The sequence below is a fragment of the Neodiprion fabricii genome, chromosome 5, assembly GCF_021155785.1.
Source record: "Neodiprion fabricii isolate iyNeoFabr1 chromosome 5, iyNeoFabr1.1, whole genome shotgun sequence".
NCBI lineage: Eukaryota > Metazoa > Arthropoda > Insecta > Hymenoptera > Diprionidae > Neodiprion > Neodiprion fabricii.
Window position 1 is genome coordinate 3,817,208 of NC_060243.1, and position 22,570 is coordinate 3,839,777.

General features: G+C 37.8%; 2 protein-coding genes across 7 annotated transcripts; one reads left to right on the plus strand and one right to left on the minus strand.

Annotated features, from left to right (window-relative positions):
* Positions 1–8,775: 8,775 nt before the first annotated feature.
* On the plus strand, positions 8,776–18,653 carry LOC124183352 (G-protein coupled receptor Mth2-like). Of its 5 annotated transcripts, none has more exons than XM_046571754.1 (7): positions 8,776–9,594; positions 11,750–12,015; positions 14,106–14,272; positions 14,383–14,616; positions 14,934–15,212; positions 16,072–16,142; positions 18,444–18,653. In XM_046571754.1, the coding sequence occupies exons 1-7, from the start codon at positions 9,499–9,501 to the stop codon at positions 18,447–18,449; spliced, it is 1,119 nt and encodes a 372-aa protein (XP_046427710.1). In that variant the 5' UTR covers positions 8,776–9,498; the 3' UTR covers positions 18,450–18,653. The 5 variants fall into 5 exon arrangements, with proteins under 5 accessions (XP_046427710.1, XP_046427709.1, XP_046427707.1 ...); XM_046571753.1 differs by having other exon boundaries at positions 8,777–9,594; positions 17,883–18,653; XM_046571751.1 differs by lacking the exon at positions 18,444–18,653 and having other exon boundaries at positions 8,778–9,594; positions 16,075–16,857.
* Positions 16,888–22,077, minus strand: LOC124183356 (inositol polyphosphate 5-phosphatase K-like). Of its 2 annotated transcripts, none has more exons than XM_046571758.1 (9): positions 21,603–22,076; positions 21,410–21,523; positions 21,187–21,264; positions 20,946–21,093; positions 20,679–20,854; positions 20,373–20,600; positions 20,114–20,267; positions 19,817–20,006; positions 16,888–19,741 (listed from the first exon to the last, which is right to left on the minus strand). In XM_046571758.1, exons 1-9 carry the CDS (start codon positions 21,626–21,628, stop codon positions 19,548–19,550), a joined length of 1,308 nt encoding a protein of 435 aa, XP_046427714.1. In that variant the 5' UTR covers positions 21,629–22,076; the 3' UTR covers positions 16,888–19,547. The 2 variants fall into 2 exon arrangements, with proteins under 2 accessions (XP_046427714.1, XP_046427715.1); XM_046571759.1 differs by having other exon boundaries at positions 19,599–19,741; positions 19,831–20,006; positions 21,603–22,077.
* Between the last annotated feature and the right edge of the window lie 493 nt (positions 22,078–22,570).

Genomic DNA, 22,570 nt, shown 5'->3' on the forward strand with positions numbered 1-22,570 from the left:
CAGTGCTGGTGGGCTGGACTCACACATTTGTATCGTACCTACATTGCGGTACATGCGTCCCTTTGCTCGAATCCAGAACGCAGGCGTTCTCATCGCGACGCCCGCGCAGTCCACTCTTCGACTATTGCTAAAAGAAACGACCGCCAGTGGTGGTCGTCGATCGAGTGAATGGGGCGGTGGAATCAACTATAGACTAACAGACGACCGTTCACCGTCTCGAAGAGACTCTTACTTTTTAAGCACTCACTCACTCGCTTACTCACTCGCTTGCCTAACGTACCAATTGGACGTGAAGCGCATACCAATTAGTAAGGAGAGTGAATCTCTCGCCTCTCCTTACCAACCGAGAAGCGAAAAACCTTTTCCCAACAGACGCGACATCGAGACGGGAAAATCTTTGAATAGAAATTTTACAATAGGTTTAAACATCCTCCTCGTGGAATGGGCGGTTTCGGGTCGGACCCATTGGCGCCTTGGGCGGCCCAAGGTTCAAGGGCTTAGAATTTCGCCGTATGGAGTGGCAAATGTCGAGTGAGTGATTTGAGAAATACCAGAGAACCATTCTGTTGTCGAGTATAGGGTAAGAAAACTCGGCAGTCCTCTCCTAGCCAATGCCGTAAACGACAAGTCGAAAACCAACGAAACGAATTGTGAACCGAAGATGTATGCGAGAAAAGATAACCGTTACTCTCTCCCCTCAGAAACGGGGTAAATAATAAGAGACAAGACTACCCTATTTCCTGCCTCTTTGTATACCTATCTGCCATTTATTTGAAAAGATGGAAAATCGGTTGGTAAATTCTTTTACCGTTATCCATCAAAACATCGTTTTCACCATCGTGTATACGTAGATATAAAATAGAAGAGAAGAGGAACTGGTATGTTTCTTTCGAAGACTACATTGTATGAGAATAGTTTTGAATAAAATATAATATACACCGTTGCGAAGCGTGCGATCAGAGGCCTCGAGTTGACACGTAATGGTGCATAATTTATGCGAAACGTCTGCGGAGTTTACTAAACGTCCGTGTTATACAAGCGGGTATGACACAAGTTTATGCAAATTAAAGGGTTTTCCCTGGGTATCGGAATAATCGCAACGCTCGGGATTTGATATACGAAGAAATACTTGGAAAACGATTGCACTTCGGTGCGGAGTTTACAAGGATCTATATGATCTATACATATTACATATTCATGCTTGATCGAGGTAGAAACCTACAACGCTTCAACGACCATTCGTTTCTCTTTCGGTTGACGTTAAGGGGGAAACCCCGAAATCATATTCGATTATTCGCAAACTCTGACGTGGCTCAATTGGATAGGAGAACAGGATGCACGTTTAGCGTATTTCCAGCGCATGTTACACACCCCAATCGAAGAGTTGACGGGGATGTACACTGAGGTCACTTCCAAATAACGTTGATTAAAATTTGAATTTAAACATCGAACGCGTGCTGGGTTCTGGGTAGTTTTTAATATCCAAATACAACGATCGATCGATTTATTGACAGGTTATACGGGCATTGATCTGGCGATAATAGGAGCGACATCCCGCGGTCGCTTGATTGACGAAAAATACTGACTCGTTCAAGCGTCGGTAACGGCTTTTTTAAACTCCTTTCGCGAAATTAAGAAATAACTATATTTGAACAGGCACCGTCACCGATATAACACTTGATAAAATGCTGGGAGACTGAGAGCGTTATCCGAATGGAATGCCGCTCTTGTAATTTGTTAGTCAGCGCGTAAATCATGTGCCGTCTGTTAATCAGTTGACCACTACGTGTTCTTCCGATTGTATATGCGACATGTGTAAATGTGTTAATTATTATTCCGTTTAAAATACGTGTCAAGTAACCGAAGTTTATCTTACACGGCTTATCTGAACTTATAAGCGTGATAAATCCTCCCGTAATATGTAGATCGGTCATAATAGTTGACCACACACGAGTCGGTAGTATTTATCCGCCAATTACCAAGATTGTTCACTTATACGCAGGTTAAAAGTCAGCCTTGGACGCGTGGAGGCAATTGAAATAACGATTCGCCAGACTTTGTATAATATACCAAAAAATACACGACTCGTATTTACGCTGAATTGTAGTTGTAAGTTATCCTGCGTCTCTGTTACAGATTAGATTGTGTTTCCTTCTGCGTTAAGAAAAAAAATTGCGTAAACTTATATGTATACACGTTAAAAAGTCGAAACGGATAACGAGAACTCGGACGGTTTGTGCGATATATAATTACAAAGAGTCACCGATATTTGCACGATTTATCAGTGTTTCGATATTTTTCGTGATTGCGATTTTGCAAACAGTTACGCACCAAATACACTAAACGAAGAACACGGTGAAAGAAACAAAAGAATTTTCAATAATTGAATTCAGGATTCTTATGCACAGCAAAAACCTGGAAAATCGAGAAAACTCAGGGAATTTGGAAAATAAGACGGGAATTTTGAGTCTGTCGAGAAAAAAAATTCGTTCTCATATACAAAGTGCTATCGATCTTGAGAAAAAAGATTGCACTTAAAATTTTGTTCCATCGAACCACTTCGTCCATTCTACGTAGGTACATTACTTGATAACAAACCTTGTTTCGTTTTTTTTTTTTTTTATTGTTACGGAAAATTGCAGGCTGCTGTTTGTAAATCGATATTCAGACGGTAAAGTTGGTTACTTGGTAATATTGATTGTATTAGTATTAAAGGTTACTGAAAACATCCTATTTTCAGGCTGCAATGATGTTACAGTAATCGTTAAAAAAACTATTTGAATATTGTTGGAATTAGGAAAAACGAGGAACGCCTAACTATTTTGCACTATCGTCGATCCTTTTTTGGTAATTGCAACGTAAAATCAGTTTGTGAGGTTTACTCCACTTTTTTAGCCAAACAAGGCTTTAACGTTAATTTATCGTTGCACTAGCATTAAACTTTCGCAACAGTTGCAAGAAAATCTAGTAAGAGTGGTTGTAATGAGAAAGAATAGTAACGGATACTAGACTTTCCGGTAAGGGCTAGAAAATTAATTTTCATTTTCTACCTAGAACTATATTTTTCGATTATTGTAAAAAGTGAAAATATTTGAGGACCGAGCGGTAACCGGAACTAAAAATTTCTCTCAGCGTATCCGTTTGATGCGACTACTGACAAAAACCCATTAAAAATCAGATTCCAAATAGCGTACGAAAACCCTGTAACGATTGAACTCGCTTGCTTTTTCAACTTTGATAGCTTATTACACAAACACGAAAACGAAGTGAATAAGGAGCGGGCTTTAGTGCACTGTCGTGTTTGTTATTCATTAATAAACACGACGGCAACGCCGTTTACTCAATTTCTATCACTCGACGTGCTCGTAGGCAAACCTTAACACAACTACATACCTAAATTGCGATAAACAACACCTCCGCTATCGCGGAGCAAGCATTCCTGAAATATTTCACCGCAATCTTAGGACAATATCCGTCTTCTATTGCCCAACTGGACTCAATCGGCGTGCAAGTCGATGAAATATTGGGTGTATCCGATCCGATCGGATGCTTGTACGCGAAAATTGTTTCTTCGTACTCTGGCGGATGTACGGGTGGGTGGGTGTGCCTCCTGGTGTATCCATGACTCGGGGTTCTATTTTCGTGGACTGCGGATTCTTCACCGCAAAACTAGGTATGCCTTGTTTAAAGGTGTCTGATTCACTAGCGCCGAACCGATCAGCAGACCATCCGCCTGACGTAGATCGTCGATAATTCTACGAGAGATCCAAACTGCCCATTTTTGCACAGCTCTCGCGTATTGTTGTTGCAAGGAACGGAGTCGTCGTGTAAAACGCATAATTCCGATCACCGAAGGATCAGCTCTGACATTATGTATATTATGCGAAATCATTTTGTAAAGATTGAAAAATGATTGTTGTTTTTTCTTTATTGCAACTAAAAAAATTATCGTTTGGTTGCTTGATTGATGCTAGATGAATTAAGTGCCCCATCAGACAACGACAAAGAAATATTCCGTTGTGAATTTACTGGCTGATTTAATGGTACAAGACGACGAATGATTGACGATGAATTCTGCTCATTATACTAGACAGATTATCGGGGAGCCGGTTCTAACAACTATTATCTCATCCTGCTTCTCTTGCAAGAAAGGATTCTCAACGCGTTACAAAGAGTACTCCATTACTTACGACCTCACCAGTAAAAAATTTACAGATCCACGATGTAACGTATTATTTGATATCGTTAATCCATCGATAGTTCTCATGATTTCGTAAATTTTATTAATCCATATCCACCGAATAGATTTAGTGAACCGTTAGTGATACAAAAAAAGTTATTAAAAAAAAAGATAGAAAATATCATTATCTACAATAAAGGTCATTATCATTTTGGGCCTAGAGTGCACGGTTAAGGAGATATAGGCCGAAACGGTTTTTCTCAAAATGGCGGCACTTCCGCCCTTCAAATTTGTAAGGATTTTGTGTATTTACATTCAGTACGTCATACTGAACCTATTTATGAAAAAAAATAACTCCCGTAATTTAGTGCATTATGGACAAGAGTAACGGGTCCCCTATTGCCTGTACTAAACGGAAACCCGGCTATTCTGGTATAATCGTGACAACTCAATTTCATCGGAATGAATGAACGCATTGCTTTTTTTAAAGCCACCATTTTGATGAATACGATGAAGTAAGAAACGCTATGTGACAGTTCTTTTTTAATGACGTATCAAGATTCCTTGAAACTTGTTGATTTTCGCATGACAGCTGGTTCCTGGCCTGCGTAGGATTCGTCATGCAAATTAAATGCATGTCTGTTACAATTGGAGGATCGAAATTCTAGTCGTTTAAAAATGTCAACCTCTTTTACGTCTACATATATTCTTGGTAATGAATAATCGTCACTAGTGTTTCGATAGAAATATTTCTGCGAATGTAATACGCAATTGGTTTAACTTAATTTATTCTACAAGCCTTAAAAGACGGGACTTATCCTGTCTGAATCTTAATATAACCGTCATATGATTATAACAAAGGTGTCGCATGTTGTGTCGGGACTTTTACTTTTAGGAGAAGACAACCTGTTCGTGCATCTTCGTTTTTTCAGGAGAATAGCCTCAGGCCGAGTGATTCGCAAGCGTAATTAGCGATGGCCATTAAGCTAAAAATAATCAATGCACCGATTAATCGGGTCGAAAAAAATTACCGAACAGTCTTGACAGCGCAGAAGTTTTCTTGATGATTCATAGTTTCATTCATAATATTTTTCAATATCGAATGAAAATATTCATTTATCTTTGACTTTTTATGGCAAATAGGTATCTTAGTAACATAAGTAATACAATGATAATAATTGATACTTTAACAATATAAATTGATATTGTATCGCGTCGTTTATGGGGTTGATAAAACAAAAAGCGATCGCGAGTGAAAAATAATCGATTATGATCGAAATTATCGATTCAACCTAAAATCGATTATTTCTTGTTATTCTTAGCGCAGTTATTCTCTCGTATTCCATCAAAAACGTGATCCGTTCGGCTCTGAACGACCGTCCAGACGGATAGGTTGTAAAACTTATTCATTCCGAGATAATAACGCTGCTACGGTAGGCGATTATCGATGTATGATAACAGGCGAAACTTATCGGAGCATTCCAAACGCCTTAGCAATATCATTCGAATCGATTGTGCAGACGATACCTACAGAATTCGAAACAAACGTACGAATCTTCGATAATTGCCAACGCATACCCGCGTTTCTCAGAGAATTGGTTATATGTATAGTCCGTTTTATTGTTAGACGAAAGCGTCTTTCCAGGAAATCATTAAAATGTCATGTGCAGCAGCACTTTATCGCTCAAATTTCGTCAACTAGTGCTGTCCGATTAATCGATTAATCGTTTTTTCGATTAATCGTTCTCACAACTACTCGATCAATCGACGCTTTCGATTTATGAAACGATTAACCTGCAGTATTATTATAAGGCAACTTTGATTAATCGATTAATCGATTAATCGCACGGCAGTAATACCAACCTTATTGAAACTTACGTGAAACGTGAAAATTTTTTTTAAACCGATCGCCATACATTTATCGAACGATTTCTCGACAATGGCGTGATATCAACGTTTTTTCAAACCGTACACACACATAGACTACCGGTATTATCTTTTACCTGAAATACGTATACAACTGAACGCGGTCACTTATCGTTCTGGAAACATATCGATATCATCCTTATTAATACGATATAAGAACTTCATTATACGCATGTCTATTTATAAAATTCTGGGAAACCCGGTTTTTGTCAATACCGGATGGTATCGTATCAGGTGTGAAGTTAGCTGACAGGAAAATTTCGAGAGAGTTTAGCAAGAAACTTGACGTAGGTTACGAATCTATTTTCTTTTTTTTTTTTTTTTTTTGTAGGTATTCCGCAAGTTTCTGCTGCTGCTACAGGCGTCCGAGTGTAATTTGTAATTAGAAATCTAAATCAGTCATCGATATACGTTAAAGATACGAGAGTCGTGCGACTTTAGTGCCTATCTTCGTTTTCATACACATTGTAAGAGTGCGCGTCCCTGCACCGTCAGGGACAAGAGGAGCTAATGATAAATTACTACTAATACCCGAGGTTACGATCAAGCTAACACCGTGAAACCTAACCTGATATTTCAGGCCTGAGCCGTGTCGAAGTTAGACGAATTAGCCGCGGCGACACCGCGTGTCTTGGCATTTCGAACACGGTTATAAACGTCGATCAAAATAAGAGAAGAAGAGATAGAGAAAGAAAAACAAAAAAGGGAACGAACGCGTGGGCCGTACAGTTTAAAACGATACAGTGGCCCACGGCTTGTTCGGCATGTCGTTTCTGGGTGTGCTGGCATAATTATAAATTTAAAAATTCGGTGCTTCCCGCAGTCCGATGTATTATCACATGTCACGTGATTCCTAATTATCATTATTCACTACATGTTTGCATGCAAATGTATGTATAATCATTAGCTGATTATACACACCTACAATATATTTGTATTGTTACGTGGAGATTGTCAGAGAGAGAGAGAGAAAGAGAGATTCATTGATTGATCGATTATTTTTATTACGCCATGGCAAGCCTTTGGCAAAAAAATAAAAGAAGTGAATAAATATATACAAGAAAAATAGTAGAAAAATCAACAAATCAACGTAACGGTACTGCAAAGCAGTAAATTATGCAGATATAATTAGCAAAGTTTGACGGAATTAGAATCGCATGAATCATAAACCAGTTAGAATATAAAAATGTTACCGTTGCGAACTTGATTCAAGATCATGCATAATCATAAATATCGGAATATGTCAACGAAACGAAAGACTTTGGTGTATTATGTATACTAGTAAAATTATAATCCGTATTGAGGAATATTTTTTTACTCTCATAGGTGTAATTTAAACGTACAAAAACTTGCCGAATGAATGATAACAATTTTTTGCCAACCGACGTTCTCCGATTTGAGGTGAGAGAAAAAAAAAGAGAGAATCTAATCACGTTGATCCAACTGGACGATACACACGTTGATATATTTTAAATATTATGATATTCTCAGATGAAAATGGGCACATGACGAATTCGTTTCGAAGGGTTGAGCATCGGGTACGATCATCTGGCACGAAGCTGCAAGCTCTAAAATAACCGCGTTGAATATCTTGACTGCGTATATAATATTTATCCTGAATTATACGAACATCTGATCATCATTGTGTAATCAGACGAGAGTATAAGATTAATTGTAGCGGTATCATCGTAGCGCCAAAGAAACTTGGAATACATCTGGAATTCCGAACCTCGACCTTGCCTCCGTCATTTTTGTCGGACAGACGTAGATACCGATATTATGTTACCTACGCGTAGTTCTACAATTTGAAAAATATGCAAAAGGTGAGAAAAAAAAAAATTGTCACTTTTATGCCGTATAATAATTATACATGTTTGTACAATCGTTGGGGTATTTCGTAATCATTGCGGGTTGAATGATTTTTAATTTAATGTGACTTAACGCGTACTTGATTGATTAAATAAAAATGTGGAAACTTCCAGAGGATACAAGAAAGAAAAATAAGGAAAAAAAAAAAAAACAGTCCTGGGTCGAGCGAAGAATGTGGAAGGAGGAAAAAATCAAATGAGTAATGCCTTTTCCTCATCGCGCGATATCTCCATATTAATTATTTTCTCTTAAATACCTGTAGCTTGATAGTTACTCGGTCGATTTTAAGCTCAAAGCATTCAAAATTCATTGGGTTATAATTTTTTTTTTTTTACCATAGCGACTCATTTTCCCGTATATCGTTGTTTTATCATTCGTCTTTCCTCTTCGTTTCATCTCCAAAATTCCATGGAGCCAAGGACAGCTGATTTCTCCTGAAATGTAATATAACAATATATAACACGCGAGGTGTGAAGCGCAAGGGTTAAACATTCAATACTGCGATTCATGCGTCAGGCGTGATAAGAAAAATGGCTCGTGAATCGCGGGGGAGTCGCGTGCGTGTATCTTCGTGTTATTACCGCCGTTACGTACGTGCAATTAAAAATACATCTGTACACCTGTACACGTGTATACTACATAGGTATATAAACTGCTGTATTGTATATCCGTGTCCGGATTGGCTCGAAAAACGCGAAGGCGCTAAGAGGAAAAACCGTGTCTGTCGGTACGAGTGGTGGGGATCGATCACGTGTCTGTTGTTCGAAACTTGTTCGACTAGCGATCCTCCGGCGATTTTAATCCCAGTTCGGTTCGAGACGCCGGCCGAAAACGATCGACGCTTAAGCATCGGAGCTGCTGCGAAACTGTAACAAGCAGCGATCAATTCGCCGAAATAACTGTATCTTGAAGATTTTATTCTACGTTATCGTCGTCGTTGTCGAATAAGCATATTTCGTTAGCGGTGGACGACGGCGGTGTTTGTTTGTTTTTTTTTTTTTTTTTTGTTTTATTTATTTTTCTCTCTCTTTTCGTCCGTCCAATCGGCGTACAAGATTCTTTCATTCGTGAAAGCGCGCAAGCGCGCGCTGAGATCCGGTAACCGGAAATAAGTCAGAATAATCGACGGAGGAATTTGGATAAATAAGAGAATGGTGCAACCGCGGGATAAGAATTATCGAGTATTGGAATATCGAGTAGGGTAAATATATATAATAAAGCCGAAAGAAGAGTAAGAGGAGTAATAAAAAAAAAAAATTTTCCAATAACAAGAAAAAAACAGCCGGAAATCGGTCGTTTCGAATCTCAGTTTTCCCGCGTAATATAATGATTATCGATTTTTTTTTTTTTTTTTAATGACAATATAATTATTCCGAATTGTGATAACGCGAGGAAAACATAGTTCTTCGGAAAATAAAGATCGTCGATTGTGCTTGTGGTGAAATTATATCGGTTTCAGTTTGTTTGTTTTTTTTGTCAGTGAAGAAAAAAAAATAAGATACCTTTAATTAAAAGCAGTGAAAATGTTTCGACTGTGGTTCGTCATCCTAGCCTGCAGTTTCTGCTTTGAAATATCAGTTTCATCGGCTAAGGAGCCGGTGATCATATCTTTCAACCTGGTAAGCTAAACTTGATTAATTATAGACTAATTGTTTTCATATATTTATGAATTTTCATCGAATTCGATCTCTGGAGTGAAGTGAAGTATACATTTTGTTTTACGATCGTGTTCATCTTGTTATATTCAAGCTTTTACTCAAATAAAAGACAATATTTTCCTCGTTTTGTCATCGCCGTTAGTTATAAGAAAAAGAACAAAAGAATCTACGAAGTGTTTTTATCTATGTTTTAAAAGAAGAAAGAGACAAAATTTCTCAGCTTTTGGATAGAATCGTTACTGAATCGTCGCAATTTGCGGTACGCGTTGAGGAATAGAAGAAAAAATTCTTCATTAATGACAGAAAAATGAACACTGAATATATGTAATATACGCTTATTGAAATTGCGCGGTTATTTACTTATTTATTTTTTTTACTTGATTCGTGAGATTTTTTAAGACAGCTATATTATGTGAAAAAAAAAAACAACAACAAGTAATATATATATAACAACATTTCGAGGAATTAGCGGTCATTGAAAAATAACCAAACCTACAAAGACTGTTTTAACAATTACTCGATTAGCTATCAAATTATAATTAAATAATCATATAAATGTTTTCGATTTGAGAATTGATTTTTCTGCTAATCAGTAATGTAAGCGTTATTCAAATCGCAAAATGCATTGTAAATGAAGAAAAAGAACAATGTTGAAGTCAGTAACGTTAACGTGTAACGATTCATGCCGAGGAAAAACCGTTAAACTTTCTGATTTTAAAATTGTTTGAAATTCATAAAACCGTAATAAAACAAAGGACACTCATATTATGAATTTTTCGTTCCGTCAAAGTCACCGTAAAAATAAGAAAACAGTGATTTTCTTTCCCAATGTTTCGTTAAGATAGCGTTACTAACTTCAATCTGGTGAAAAAAATGATCGAATCAATGCGACGAGTCGTTATTCGGTGTAATTCAACTTTTGAATGAAACTGACGATTGCATCACACATAGCCATTGAATTTCCTTTCGCGGTCCGGAGTTTTGCCGCACGATGAAATAAACGGGCGTTTCAAGTCCCGTACGAACAACTAACGTGAAAGAGAGTCGTCAAGGTCCTCGCGAAGCCTCCGTTATACAGTTATTTATTACGAATTTGCGTGTAACCGCATTTGGTACTCGGGGAAAAGTGCGTGAGACATGTGATTCGTAGATTCGAGGAAGTCGGTATTATATATTACAGCCGCACGCCTCGTCGATCGATCGAAATGAAAATGGGTCAGGGTCAAAAATTGGTGTGTAGGTACTTTTGCCTTCAGTATCGATTGGTTCAAGTTAGTAACACTATCGTAACGAAACATCGGGGGAAAAATCACTATTTTCTTAATTTTACGATGACTGGACTACGAAGAAAATAATATTTCAAAATATGAGTAAGATTTGTTTTATTACCGTTCACCGAATTTCGGACACTATAAACTTTGAAAATAGTAATTTTTTCCCCCAATGTTTCGTTGACGTTACTAACTTCAGTCTGATTGCAATACGCACTCTTTAAACTACGGTACTTATGTTTGCATAAGTAAATCGTGTCACGGTTTTATCCACATGTGCACAATATATCGACTCGAGATTACAAAGTACGTGCAATAACGCCAAGATAACGAAACAATGCTTGGAAAGGGATCCACCGATGTTATACAAATTTATGGAGTCACGTTCGCACCTCATTTTGTTACCCATATACGTATGTATCATACGCCGCAACTGTCGGACAAAATACCGAATGCAAAGTTGTGAAATAACAATCTTAATTATAACATTTCCTGCAAACTTACGACAAAATTAAGCGCGACATGCACGTATAACGAGCACTTACTTGTTATCAACTTTTCTGACCAAGGAACCTCATCGTCGATGTATCTGTATGTATAAATACACGTATGTATCGTTATAGTCCATGAAGTGATCAAGAAGATCGATAAGCCGATCGATCAGCGCCCCGGGTATATATTGAGACAAATCCCCTTATCTTACCAATTTTTAAATGACGAGGGTCAGTCGTTGGTTGGAGTTTTGAAATTTTCAGGACAAATTTGAATACAGTTGATTGCACGCGTTAGCATCGATATTCGCAATCGATTAACCTGAATAATAATAATAATATTTATGCGAACAGACGACTTTTGGCGGTGACATCGAGAGGATTAAATCTCTGCACAACACCAGCTGGCCCCTTGTTGGAAAGTGCTGCCCGGTTGGTCAATTGTATCGTTTTAACGATGATGATAATCCGGGTGAAAATCGATGCGAAGACCCGCGACCGAACGAGAAAAACGAGTACTCACCGTTCTTCAGCGACTTCAATCATTCCGGACTGTTGGTTCCAGGATTGAATCAACCCCAATTCGTCGCGGTCATCGGAATACCTTGCCGATATGGAAAGTTAGTATTAATTTAACAATGCACCTAACTGACATAATTATCCAATCGCAATCGTTGTGGAATCGTACCGCGAAAATGGCTTACAAGCCTGGAAATTTGAGGATTTTTATACTTGGTGTACGCTATAACATATCCAAAATGCTAATACAATGATTCGAAATTTCGATCCAAAAATGCTGGCCGAAAGTTGGATGAGTGATTAAATACGTAGAATAAAAAAAAAAAATTGAAACAATATCGCGATGACGATCTAACGAACATCGCAACGGTGTTCTTGTTCTGCGGAAATTCGAGGAAACCTGAGAATTGCGATGATTTATGCAGGGTCAAGAAGCGACTAGACGTATAAAGCGTTGTTTCAACATGCGTACAAGGTTGCACCGATGCGTAATAAGAATTACAAGAATTTACAAGTACGATCTCATAGGGTCAATAATTCATTATAGATGACGGACTTACGCTTAAGTTGTAATATTCAGTTCGGTGACCTTCATTAAATTGGTCCGCTGCAAGTTCCTCGCTTATGACGCTGGTGTCGAAGAATTTCAATTGACTAATACTGAGAGGGTATATGCAAATTTACGATTTCACCTACGATCTCTTGATGCAAACGTTAACTCTATGTTATGTCAGGCGATATTTGTAAGGTATTGTATTACGCCGGTGCCTCTTATAAGTTTATATATTTGTCAGGTGTCAGAATTCAACTCCCAAGTAACTCGATTCGGGATGATGAGAAAAAATTCTGGCTCAAATCTGCGTACCTTGCGAACTTTGTACGCAAGTGTTAATTGGCATATTAGTGAAGATAATATATTGCAAGTTTTTAGTTACGCAGACTGCACATCGTTATTTTAATCGTATGTAAAACACGACGGTAATATTGCTACTTGTTTCTCGTTTATTTATATAATATCGGCATATTATTTATGAATTTTGTACTTAAACCTGTTGTCACGCATTACTGTGCTGAGTCAAATTTTGTGACAAGATAGGATTCTATGGTTTTTGGACTCGCTGATTACAAATCTGAAATCAGATTTTGGAAATTCAAGATGGTGGATCCAATATGACGAACGAAATTTTTTAATTTGAACGAATACGGACAAAAAACTCAATGCAGGGGTTTTTGGGGGTAGCTGATTGGATTTGCCATACTGAATTTTCAAAACATGATTTCAGACTCGTAATCAGGAACTCAAGAAACTCTTGGACAGAGTTTTGTCTCCGGATTCAATCGCGTTAAAAATTTTCGTCAGCCATATTGGATCCGCCATCTTGAATTTGAAAAATCGGATTTCAGATTCGTAATCAGCGACCCGAAAAACAGACAATTGATGTAAAAAGTGTGTACGTGTAGAGAGGTAACTTTTTTCGGAAATGAATTATTCCTTCAATTTTCACGATTTTTCTCGATCAATTTATTTATAACAATAATGATATACATTATATCGCAATAATTACTCTTGCGTATTAAAAATCTATTATTACGCTATCAAAAACCGCAAAAGAAATATATTGAAAAGTTCTCTAAACATACCAAAAATGTGTATAGAAGTATACTTACCGCTATGACTCAAAGGGTTATACTGTACCCGGAGCACGCGGCTAAAACTGTAAGCTACAGGTAATTCATTCACTCTTAGCGGCGGACCGCTCGGCCACGAAACTTGTAAAATATACGGCAGAGTCAAGGTTGCGCGGAATGCGAAAAGAAAAGTTGGGCTAAAATTAAATATGGTATATTATATGCACACCTCTGTATTATACGTAGGAGCGAATGAGGAAAGAAACCCGCATTATACTACAATGTAAATTCTGTCACGCACGTCGGTGGAATTCCGTGATGTCAGAAAGAATCGCGTTCCGTTGCACGGAGAGGAATGCAAATGAATTATGCTAATACTACAACAAAATTCTGGATCCTTGAATCCGTGTTCGTAATATATTACAATCGATACTTGGTATACGTACACCTAATATTGCATAAGAGTAACTTAAGGATCCTCCTCTGTTTCCTCTCTCCTTCTCAACACTTTTCGAACAAATCTTAAAATATCCTTCAACGTTTTGCGATTCAATAATCTCAGGTACATAATGGATCCGTTGACAATAGCGGAGGACGAGTATCACCTCATGATGAACGGGAGCGTTTTCACGCCGCTGAATAACGTGCGGATGCTTCAACCTGGTCAAGACTACTGCATGGAGGTCGTGTCCGATGGAAGATTGGTCGTCATGGGCTGCTACCAGCCAGGTAAGCGGATAATCGTAGACAGCGGTTGTTCAATTGGTGGAAAAAAGTGTCGAGCTCGCAATTTGCGATTTTGTTCCATTCGGTCACGTAGCTTCCACTTAATTTCGCAGAACTTAAAGTAGTTACAGCGGACACGCGGCTCGCTATGTACGCAATCGGTCTCCTGATTTCGGTGCCATTTCTCCTGGCGACGATCATCTCGTACGTGATAACGCGGCAGATCTGCGACGTACATGGCATGAATCTATGCTGCTACTCCGGATGTCTTGCGGTGGCTTTTCTCACCCTGGCGTTACTACAGCTTGGTGGACAGTCGTTCGATCAGAACGCTTGCGTATCGGCAGGTTGGTGTCTCGACGATCATGCGAGGAAATCTTGATTTGTAACAGATTGAAGTTTTTAGCGTTACTGTATTGATGGATTTTTCGAAAAACTCGCTATTCGCCCATCTTTGGAATAATCTGAAATCAAGCAAACCGTAATGTAGCATCAGATGACTCAGATTTTGTAAATTCAACGTCTCCAGTAATATTCTAAAGCAGTGAAACGGTTACTTTTGTATCGACGATTCGTTATACATTAACGTTACTAACTTCGGCATTATTGATTTTTTTTTCCTAACGTACCTTTCATTGTCATCTTTATTTCATACTACTTTCAGCGTTCGTCATACAGTTCTCCTTCATTGCCTCCTCCTTTTGGCTCAACGCTATGACCGTCGAAAGTTGGCGTCTTATTCGAGGGTACAAAGCAGGCTCCCCTCCTCTCACTAGTGAGCGTAGCCCTCCACTCTACAGAGTATTCTTCTTCTACTCAATTTGGGGATGGGGACTTTCCGCCGTTCTCATCGTTGTCTCCTTGGCTCTGGGTCTCAATCCGACGATACCGTGGACCTACGTCAAAAGATCCGGAAACGAGCAGCCGAGCTGCTGGTTTGGTTGTGAGTATTATTTAACAGTGTATAAGTGTATAAATTGATATAAGTAAGTACAGGCTATAAGTTACTTTGGCGCCTGACTACACCGAGGTCTCTTTGGACATGCTTCACCGATTATCGTTCGGAATGAACGTGCTCCTCCACCTTCCGGAACAGGAGTTAGGAACGGAGAAAAACCCGTTTCTTACAAATATACAGCGACGTTGTTTGCGACAATTATGTAATATGGTAAACAGGAATTGAACAACATGCGTGGTTGAAATGAATCTGAGCAAATTTGAATTGCGTTATAAGTTATAAGATATCAACGACTTCAGAAAAGGTCTTTGTCATTGGGTTACTTCAAAAGGATTAAACTCCAGCGTTTTTCATCTGATTATAACGTTTTTGCACTCATTTTGTTCGACGTAAGGATATTCAGATATTGTATGAAAAAATGTTTTACAAACGGTTTATCTTCAGAGTGGATCAAAATATATTTCGGAAAGTATCTACGGCACAACAGCTACGATCGGCACAATTACATTTGCCCTTTATATCTATGTTATAGTTCTACACAATTGCTGAGAATCTGATTGACTAGTAAAATTGAAACCGAAAAACATTATATTCGGATAAAAAACACCAAATCCTTTTGAACGTGAAAAAAAATTTTAAAAAACCGTTTCTCGAACTGTCGATACATGACGGCCTTCGTGTTATTCCATTTTGCTCACTTTCATTTTTATCAGATTGTAAGAATGTCGTACTTTCCAAACGGTTTTTTATCCTCTTCTAACCGCAGTTGATTCACCGACGATGAAATTGCACCTGTTCATTATTTCTTAACCGAAGTCTTCAAAAACTGGCTGTAAATTTTCAGTAGACACGTACTCGCTTCCGTATTTCTACGTACCGGTTGGCATCCTGGTGTTCTTGAACACGACGCTCTTCGTAATGGCCGGTATAAAAATGGCCCAAATCCAGCGAGCATTGGACCGAAATCGCGTGGCGCGTAACAACGAGTCGGATCGTCGTGACCGTCGAGTTTTCAAGGAGTTGAGACTCACCTTCTTCTTCACGCTCGCCCTGTTCCTGATACTGGTTGTCAACTGGTCGATGGAACTCGTGTCGATGCTCACGGAGAGCAACGTCTTCGCCTGGTCCATATTCGACCTGGTTAACGCCCTCCAAGGCCTCTTTGTCTTCGGTTTCTTCGTCCTCAGACGAGCCGTCCGCACCCTTGTATGGCAGAGGATAAAGGAACTCGTTGGTATAGGTTCCGAGCGCGAATCCGACGACGACAAGGCGAACGAGATGACCCTCTTATCGTCAGTCACGAACGGCACGAACTCGACGAGGATCGTGACTCAGTGACATCCTAATGGTGCATGAAAACCCTTGTGATTAGTTGATGCGACTGCCAATCAATACCTTAGATTTACGTATAATTAATTTAAAATCGACATGGCATAGACGACGGAAGGATTCGGAAAGGTAAATTGACGGTGAAGTCACACCGGGGTAAAACTTTCATTATAAACTGTATTGAATACTTTTACACCTTGTTGCCGGAATCCTGATACGAATGTAAGTATTAAGTTCAGTGAGATGTTATAAGCATATTTATAGGTAAATAACGGTAATTAAAAATGTTTATACATGTAAACCGTACGTTTTTAAAAGCATTTTTATTTTACTTTTTATACAATTTAATATCGCGCGGAACATATGCGATAAAATTTAGTGTTCAGGTATAATTGTTATTATCATTTCTGTTGACCTTATTTTATTTTGATCTTTTCTCGCTATTTAAATCATCATCTCCATTCTTTCTATTCTTTTATGTTTATTATTATTTTCCTTTTTTTTTCTCGCTTCAACGTGTATGTTTGTGTGTGTGTACGTGTGTTTTAATTGCTTTATGCGGGTATAATTTATATTTATTCTTTTGAATTACAACAACGTTAAAAAGTTGTGTAATAGTAATAATAATAATAATTATAATAATAATACATGAAAAAATTATGTTTAACTATGGAAAAATTTGGTGGGTATATCGGATGAAATTCTCACTTGATATACGTATACCTGTCTGCACGCACACACGCCATCGTAGTAAATAGATATACATATAAGATTTTTACATAAAAATAGAAGTAAATATGACGTACTTATTTCACGTTATTTTTGTTTTTATCGCGGTGAGGAGAACGAAGCAAGTTAGAAATAAAAAAACTAGCTTCGTTGTACATGTACCCGTTGAAATTTTTTTTTTTTTTTGATTTGACGAAATGATGAAAGGAACTGAAAATAATATCCGCCAAAGTTACCAAATTTTTGGATCGTTCAAAATAAATAAGATTTTCCTTCGAACCTGACACAAAAGAAAAGCTTTGGTAAAATACGCTTTATATTTTCTCATTTTAATGACTATTATTGTTATTATTATTTTTACAATAATAGCGATAAATAAATTAACCAAAGTGAACTGTATTCAGCAAAAATATATCTCTGTATGTATAAATTATATACATCGGCTATAATAGAATTATTTATTTTTCACCAAATATTTCAAATCGTTCAATTACCTGTCTGAATATTATTTTCAATGAATATATTGTTGGCTTTAGCCAATGACAGAGAATTTTTTTTAATTACGAGTATTATCGTATTCGTACAGTTGAAAAAAAGTGTGAATATCAACGAAACAGAACGGATAAAAATCGATTCAAGGCGCCGATGGAAACAAGAAAGCGTGATAATGAGAAAAAATTTGTAACTTGTAAATCGTCTTTTCCGTTTGGAATCCCCCTCTACCACTCTTATGTTATTCTTTTTCATCACTTTATAACTTTTTTTTTTTGCTTTTTTTTTTTTTACCTCACACCCGTAATTTTACATCCACCATTCTATTCTATAATATTTAATAAAAATAGATAAAGCGTTCGCCATTGACGTGAAAAATCTTCTTAAACTTTCGCGATATGATCAAACTTATATTAAATGATTAAAAAATAATCATTATCTTCAATATCACCAGCAAGAATATAAGTGTATTAAACTATACAGTTTGTCTTTACCGTTAATTGCATAATTAATTGATTAACGTTTGTTTTCCCATTTTGGATAAAGAGAAGTATTTACATACATACATGCGTAGGTGTCTAAAACTAACAATAAGCAATTGTTCGTTTCAATTTGTTTACCATTCTACTTTTATTATTAGTAAGGCAATAATCATAAAAGTTGTAGCGATAACCGATCAATATCTATTACTTATCTGTACAGACAAAAAAAATATACAACAAGTACGATCCTAGTATATACCTGCCGATGATCCTCGTGCAGTGCATCAGCAATACGTACAAGGAAAAAAAAAATAGGCAAGATTAGATAGTACAATCTTTTTGTGTGACGCACCTGCCGAGAAGTAGTTATGCCGATAGGTATATAGTAGATACATAAACTTTGAAAAAGCAGGTACCCCAGAAGTAAATTTCAGCCTTTTTCTACCACAGACGTGAAAATTCAAATTTCCCAACCGATTGGAATTATTTTCCAAGAAATGGAAAAAAAAAATAAACTGGCCGATAACAATAAAATTCACATCACCGCCAACGGGGAGGTAATAAAAATCACCCCGGGGCATTATTCACCACACCTCTGATTCAATGGCTGATAAGTAACGATTATCTCTCGATTTCTCCCCCTTCCAAACACTATTGAAATTTGAGCATAAAAACTGGTGTTCAGTTTTTTCTTTTTTTTTCTTACGTTTAAAATAGAGTACAACTGGATAGGACGAATAGAAAGAAGAATACTAAATTTCTAGAACGCGTGCGTGAAGTAAAGAATATTATTATTGATAAAAATACCGATAGTTGAGGAATTTGTTTGAACTACCGATAACCCTGTATTAAAAAATTACCCTAAATGTCATGTACGAAGCCCAAAGCTGACACGTGAAAATATTTTCGATACCTAGAAAATTGTGACGAATTTGATCGAGTGCATAACAATAGCAACATTAATTAATAATTAAGATTGATGTGTGCTATTTGTTAAATTTTTTTTTTTTTTTTTTTTGACAGCCTTAACGTTAACTAACAATAAGTAAACACCCTAATCTCATTGGAACTAATTTCACAGTGTTTATTAAAAGCCACTGTTATTACCCATTCAAAAGTAGCGATAACGATTCTAGTTTTCTACAACAATTCCGCGATTCGTGCCGTATTTCACGTCTTTTGCTATAAGCTCTATATCACACTTTGATTAGAAACGATAAATCAAGTGACGAAATGTGGGAAAGTGCAAAGATCTTGGTGCGGTGTGTGCATCCCGGTAAACTGCGAGTCATAAAGGGTTCGATTGAAGCCTTCGGTAACCAGGGAACGGTGGACTCACACCCAAAATTCCAACGGTGCTTCCATTCTGCCTGACGTAAACAAGCTGATACATACCAGGCGCTTGAAGTGCGGAGTAGCTGAAGTAAATACGATCAGTTATCGAGTCCGTTTCGGGTGGAGCTGAGCCTACGTCACTTCTGCCTGGAATATATATTCTCATGACTACTTTGCGTGTTGAGAAGAAGTAATAATACTATTTACAGAGTTTTCACTCACCTCGTGCAACGTACTCATAAACAATGTATTCGTCGAGGCTTGTAAATCCGTTTCTGAAAAGACCAATCCAGTCGCCACACGACGGTCCTATGCTTCCGGTCAGTTTGTAAGACACGGAATTTTCCTCGTCGATAAACCACTCGGTCAGTGGTAGGAACGTGACACCTTGGTCCTCGTAATCCGCTCTTATCTGCACCAGAGTTCATGAGTTCAGATATGTTTCACAGAACCGAAAAAAAATAGACATAGAGAGAGAAATAATCATTGTTATCAGTGAACAGAAAAGATATTCCTTACCGTTATTTCAAACTCTCCGGTAACTGGTTTGTGGTCGGATTGCACGTAGCTGGGATGGCTTGTGTAAGTCGACTGAGTCGCCTTCAGTCTAATGCCTTCGTAGACGTCGGTATTAACTTTATACAATATTCTGTCAGTCCAAGATGGCCGACGTCTAAAAATTTAGAAATTAAAATAAGATATTTGTGAGTTTGAAGCAAACGTTTTGGAAAATTTAGTTTTCCGTTAATAATTCCGAATTACGGTCATTCGTACTAACTTGAAATCAAACTCTTGAGAGCCGAATTCATATTTATAAGTCGGAGGAAACTTGATGTCGTTTTCGATCAATTCGCTAAAAGCTTCACCGCTGTGCATTACAGCCATTAACTGATCTTTGTCCAGCAGAAGATCAAGCTGATTCTTTTTAACCAGTAAGTCGATCTCCTCTGCCGACAGTTCCTCGCCATTTAGTCGAAAGTTTAAATCTCCAATCCAAAATACATAACTGTAAAAAGAAGACGGGAATTTCAAATGCCGGGAAAAATTATCAAAGAATCTGAAACAAAAAATTTTAAATCCTTACTCATGATAAAATATGCTACTGGTGTCTTTCGTGGTGAACAAATGCTGGTTCAGGATCACGTTGTAATCCGAAATTCTTTCCGCCAGAAGATGATCGTGAGGCGTTAGGTGCGAGTTTACCACGCAGATACTGACCCCGTAAATGTTCAACCTCACGCTAACGGCACCCTTGTTACCCTACCAACAGAAATCAGAATTGCCGTGATTTTCTTTTTACTAATTTTTGGCCCTACTTTAGTTTTTTTTCGCCAATACTGCTCTTACTTACCCACATGCCTCCGAACCCTGTCCTTGTAAACTGGGCTTCTATAAGCCGCAGATGAGTGAGATGCTGTCTCTGACAAAAAATGTTTAAAACCAGACCCTGTAAGCGCTGATTACGCACTTTGATATAATCATGTTCCTTGAGTGTTTCCCTGTAAAAGAAAATGATTGACCATTGTTCGTGAAACACGATGTACGAATACAGTATGTGTAAAATTAAAATACACAATTCTTAAAGACTTTACCTCAGGGATTTGGTCCAAGGATCATCGGTAAACATACCCATTACCATATTCTGAGGCTGAGCCTTCACCTCCTGCAAACTGACGATATTTTGTTAACGCAACTTGATGGTTGATTAACAAAGTGCGATAAATGCCCGGCGCTTTTGTGTTTTATTGCAAATGATTGAGTTCAACAAGTTTTCAATGACATTATCGTCTCGTTGCAATAATAATCTAAGCTTACCCTACAACGTAGAAGTCTGGTAGTTCTTTCGCATTGTTGTGTCCAATTCCCAGCAGTTGGTGCAGGTCTTGTTCGGGATATTTAGTAGCAACGTTCCAAGTGACAAAATAAAACCTAGAATTATAAAAGTTGACTTCCGATCAGGAGTAAAAACAGCGGTTATTTTATAAGTATACACTTGGTTTCTACTCACCTGAGTTTATCGGTTTTCTCAGCCATCGTTATTAGTTTCTCTCTGCACTGCAATACGCGTACGACATATACGTTATCGTCGAACTGGGTTATCCAAAAAACTTTCACCACGTGCGTAAGTAAATATTTCCGTAAGAAATTTACAACCGTATATCAATGACGACGGTGATAATAATAACAATAATAATAACAGGTAAAATAACATATGATTATTATTCTCGTTGTCGTGATTCTTTTCGTTCAACTTTACGCGTCGCTACGCGGGCAGGTTATAGTATCGCAATGGATCACAAGGACTCTGTAAGTAAATCTGTTCATTCGGACTCACGTAGTTCACCTCATGTTTGAGAATTTGTTAGCAGGATTTCTTCGTTCTAACGACACGGTGTCAAACAACCGTTTCATTATTATATCACATGCCTGTGTACACACGTCAAACTGACTACACGCGACTTCTGCACGTCATGTTTTCCAATGAGAAACAAACGCACGTCAGACGATGCGCAGCGCGCGCCAACTGCTTGAAATAACCTGTCAGTTAGCGCGATTTTTAATTCAAATTCAGTATCAGTTTAGACAATGAACGATATCATGGTGGAAATGTTGTTCTAGTTCGACACTGAGCTGCGTGATCGTTAAGAAAATCCAGATTTCTTAATTTCTACTAATGGACTATCACGTATAATTTGTTATACATTCGTTTCGTCAGAAGCTTCAATCCGCCGGTGTATAGGCAACAGGAAATTTCCGTCCGGCCGCGGGTGATCAGATAAAACGAGTACTTACTTTCTTCAACAATCATTAAAATCGATGCGATATCCATTATAATCCAATTGAGCATGACGACAACGATACAAAGAAGGACAGCTTGTTGCCACACTTGAATGCAGACGCGTAGTTTCACTGTATGCACTAGTAAACTTCACTGCTCTCCTTAAATTAAACGGAAATAAATATTTTCGAACCAAA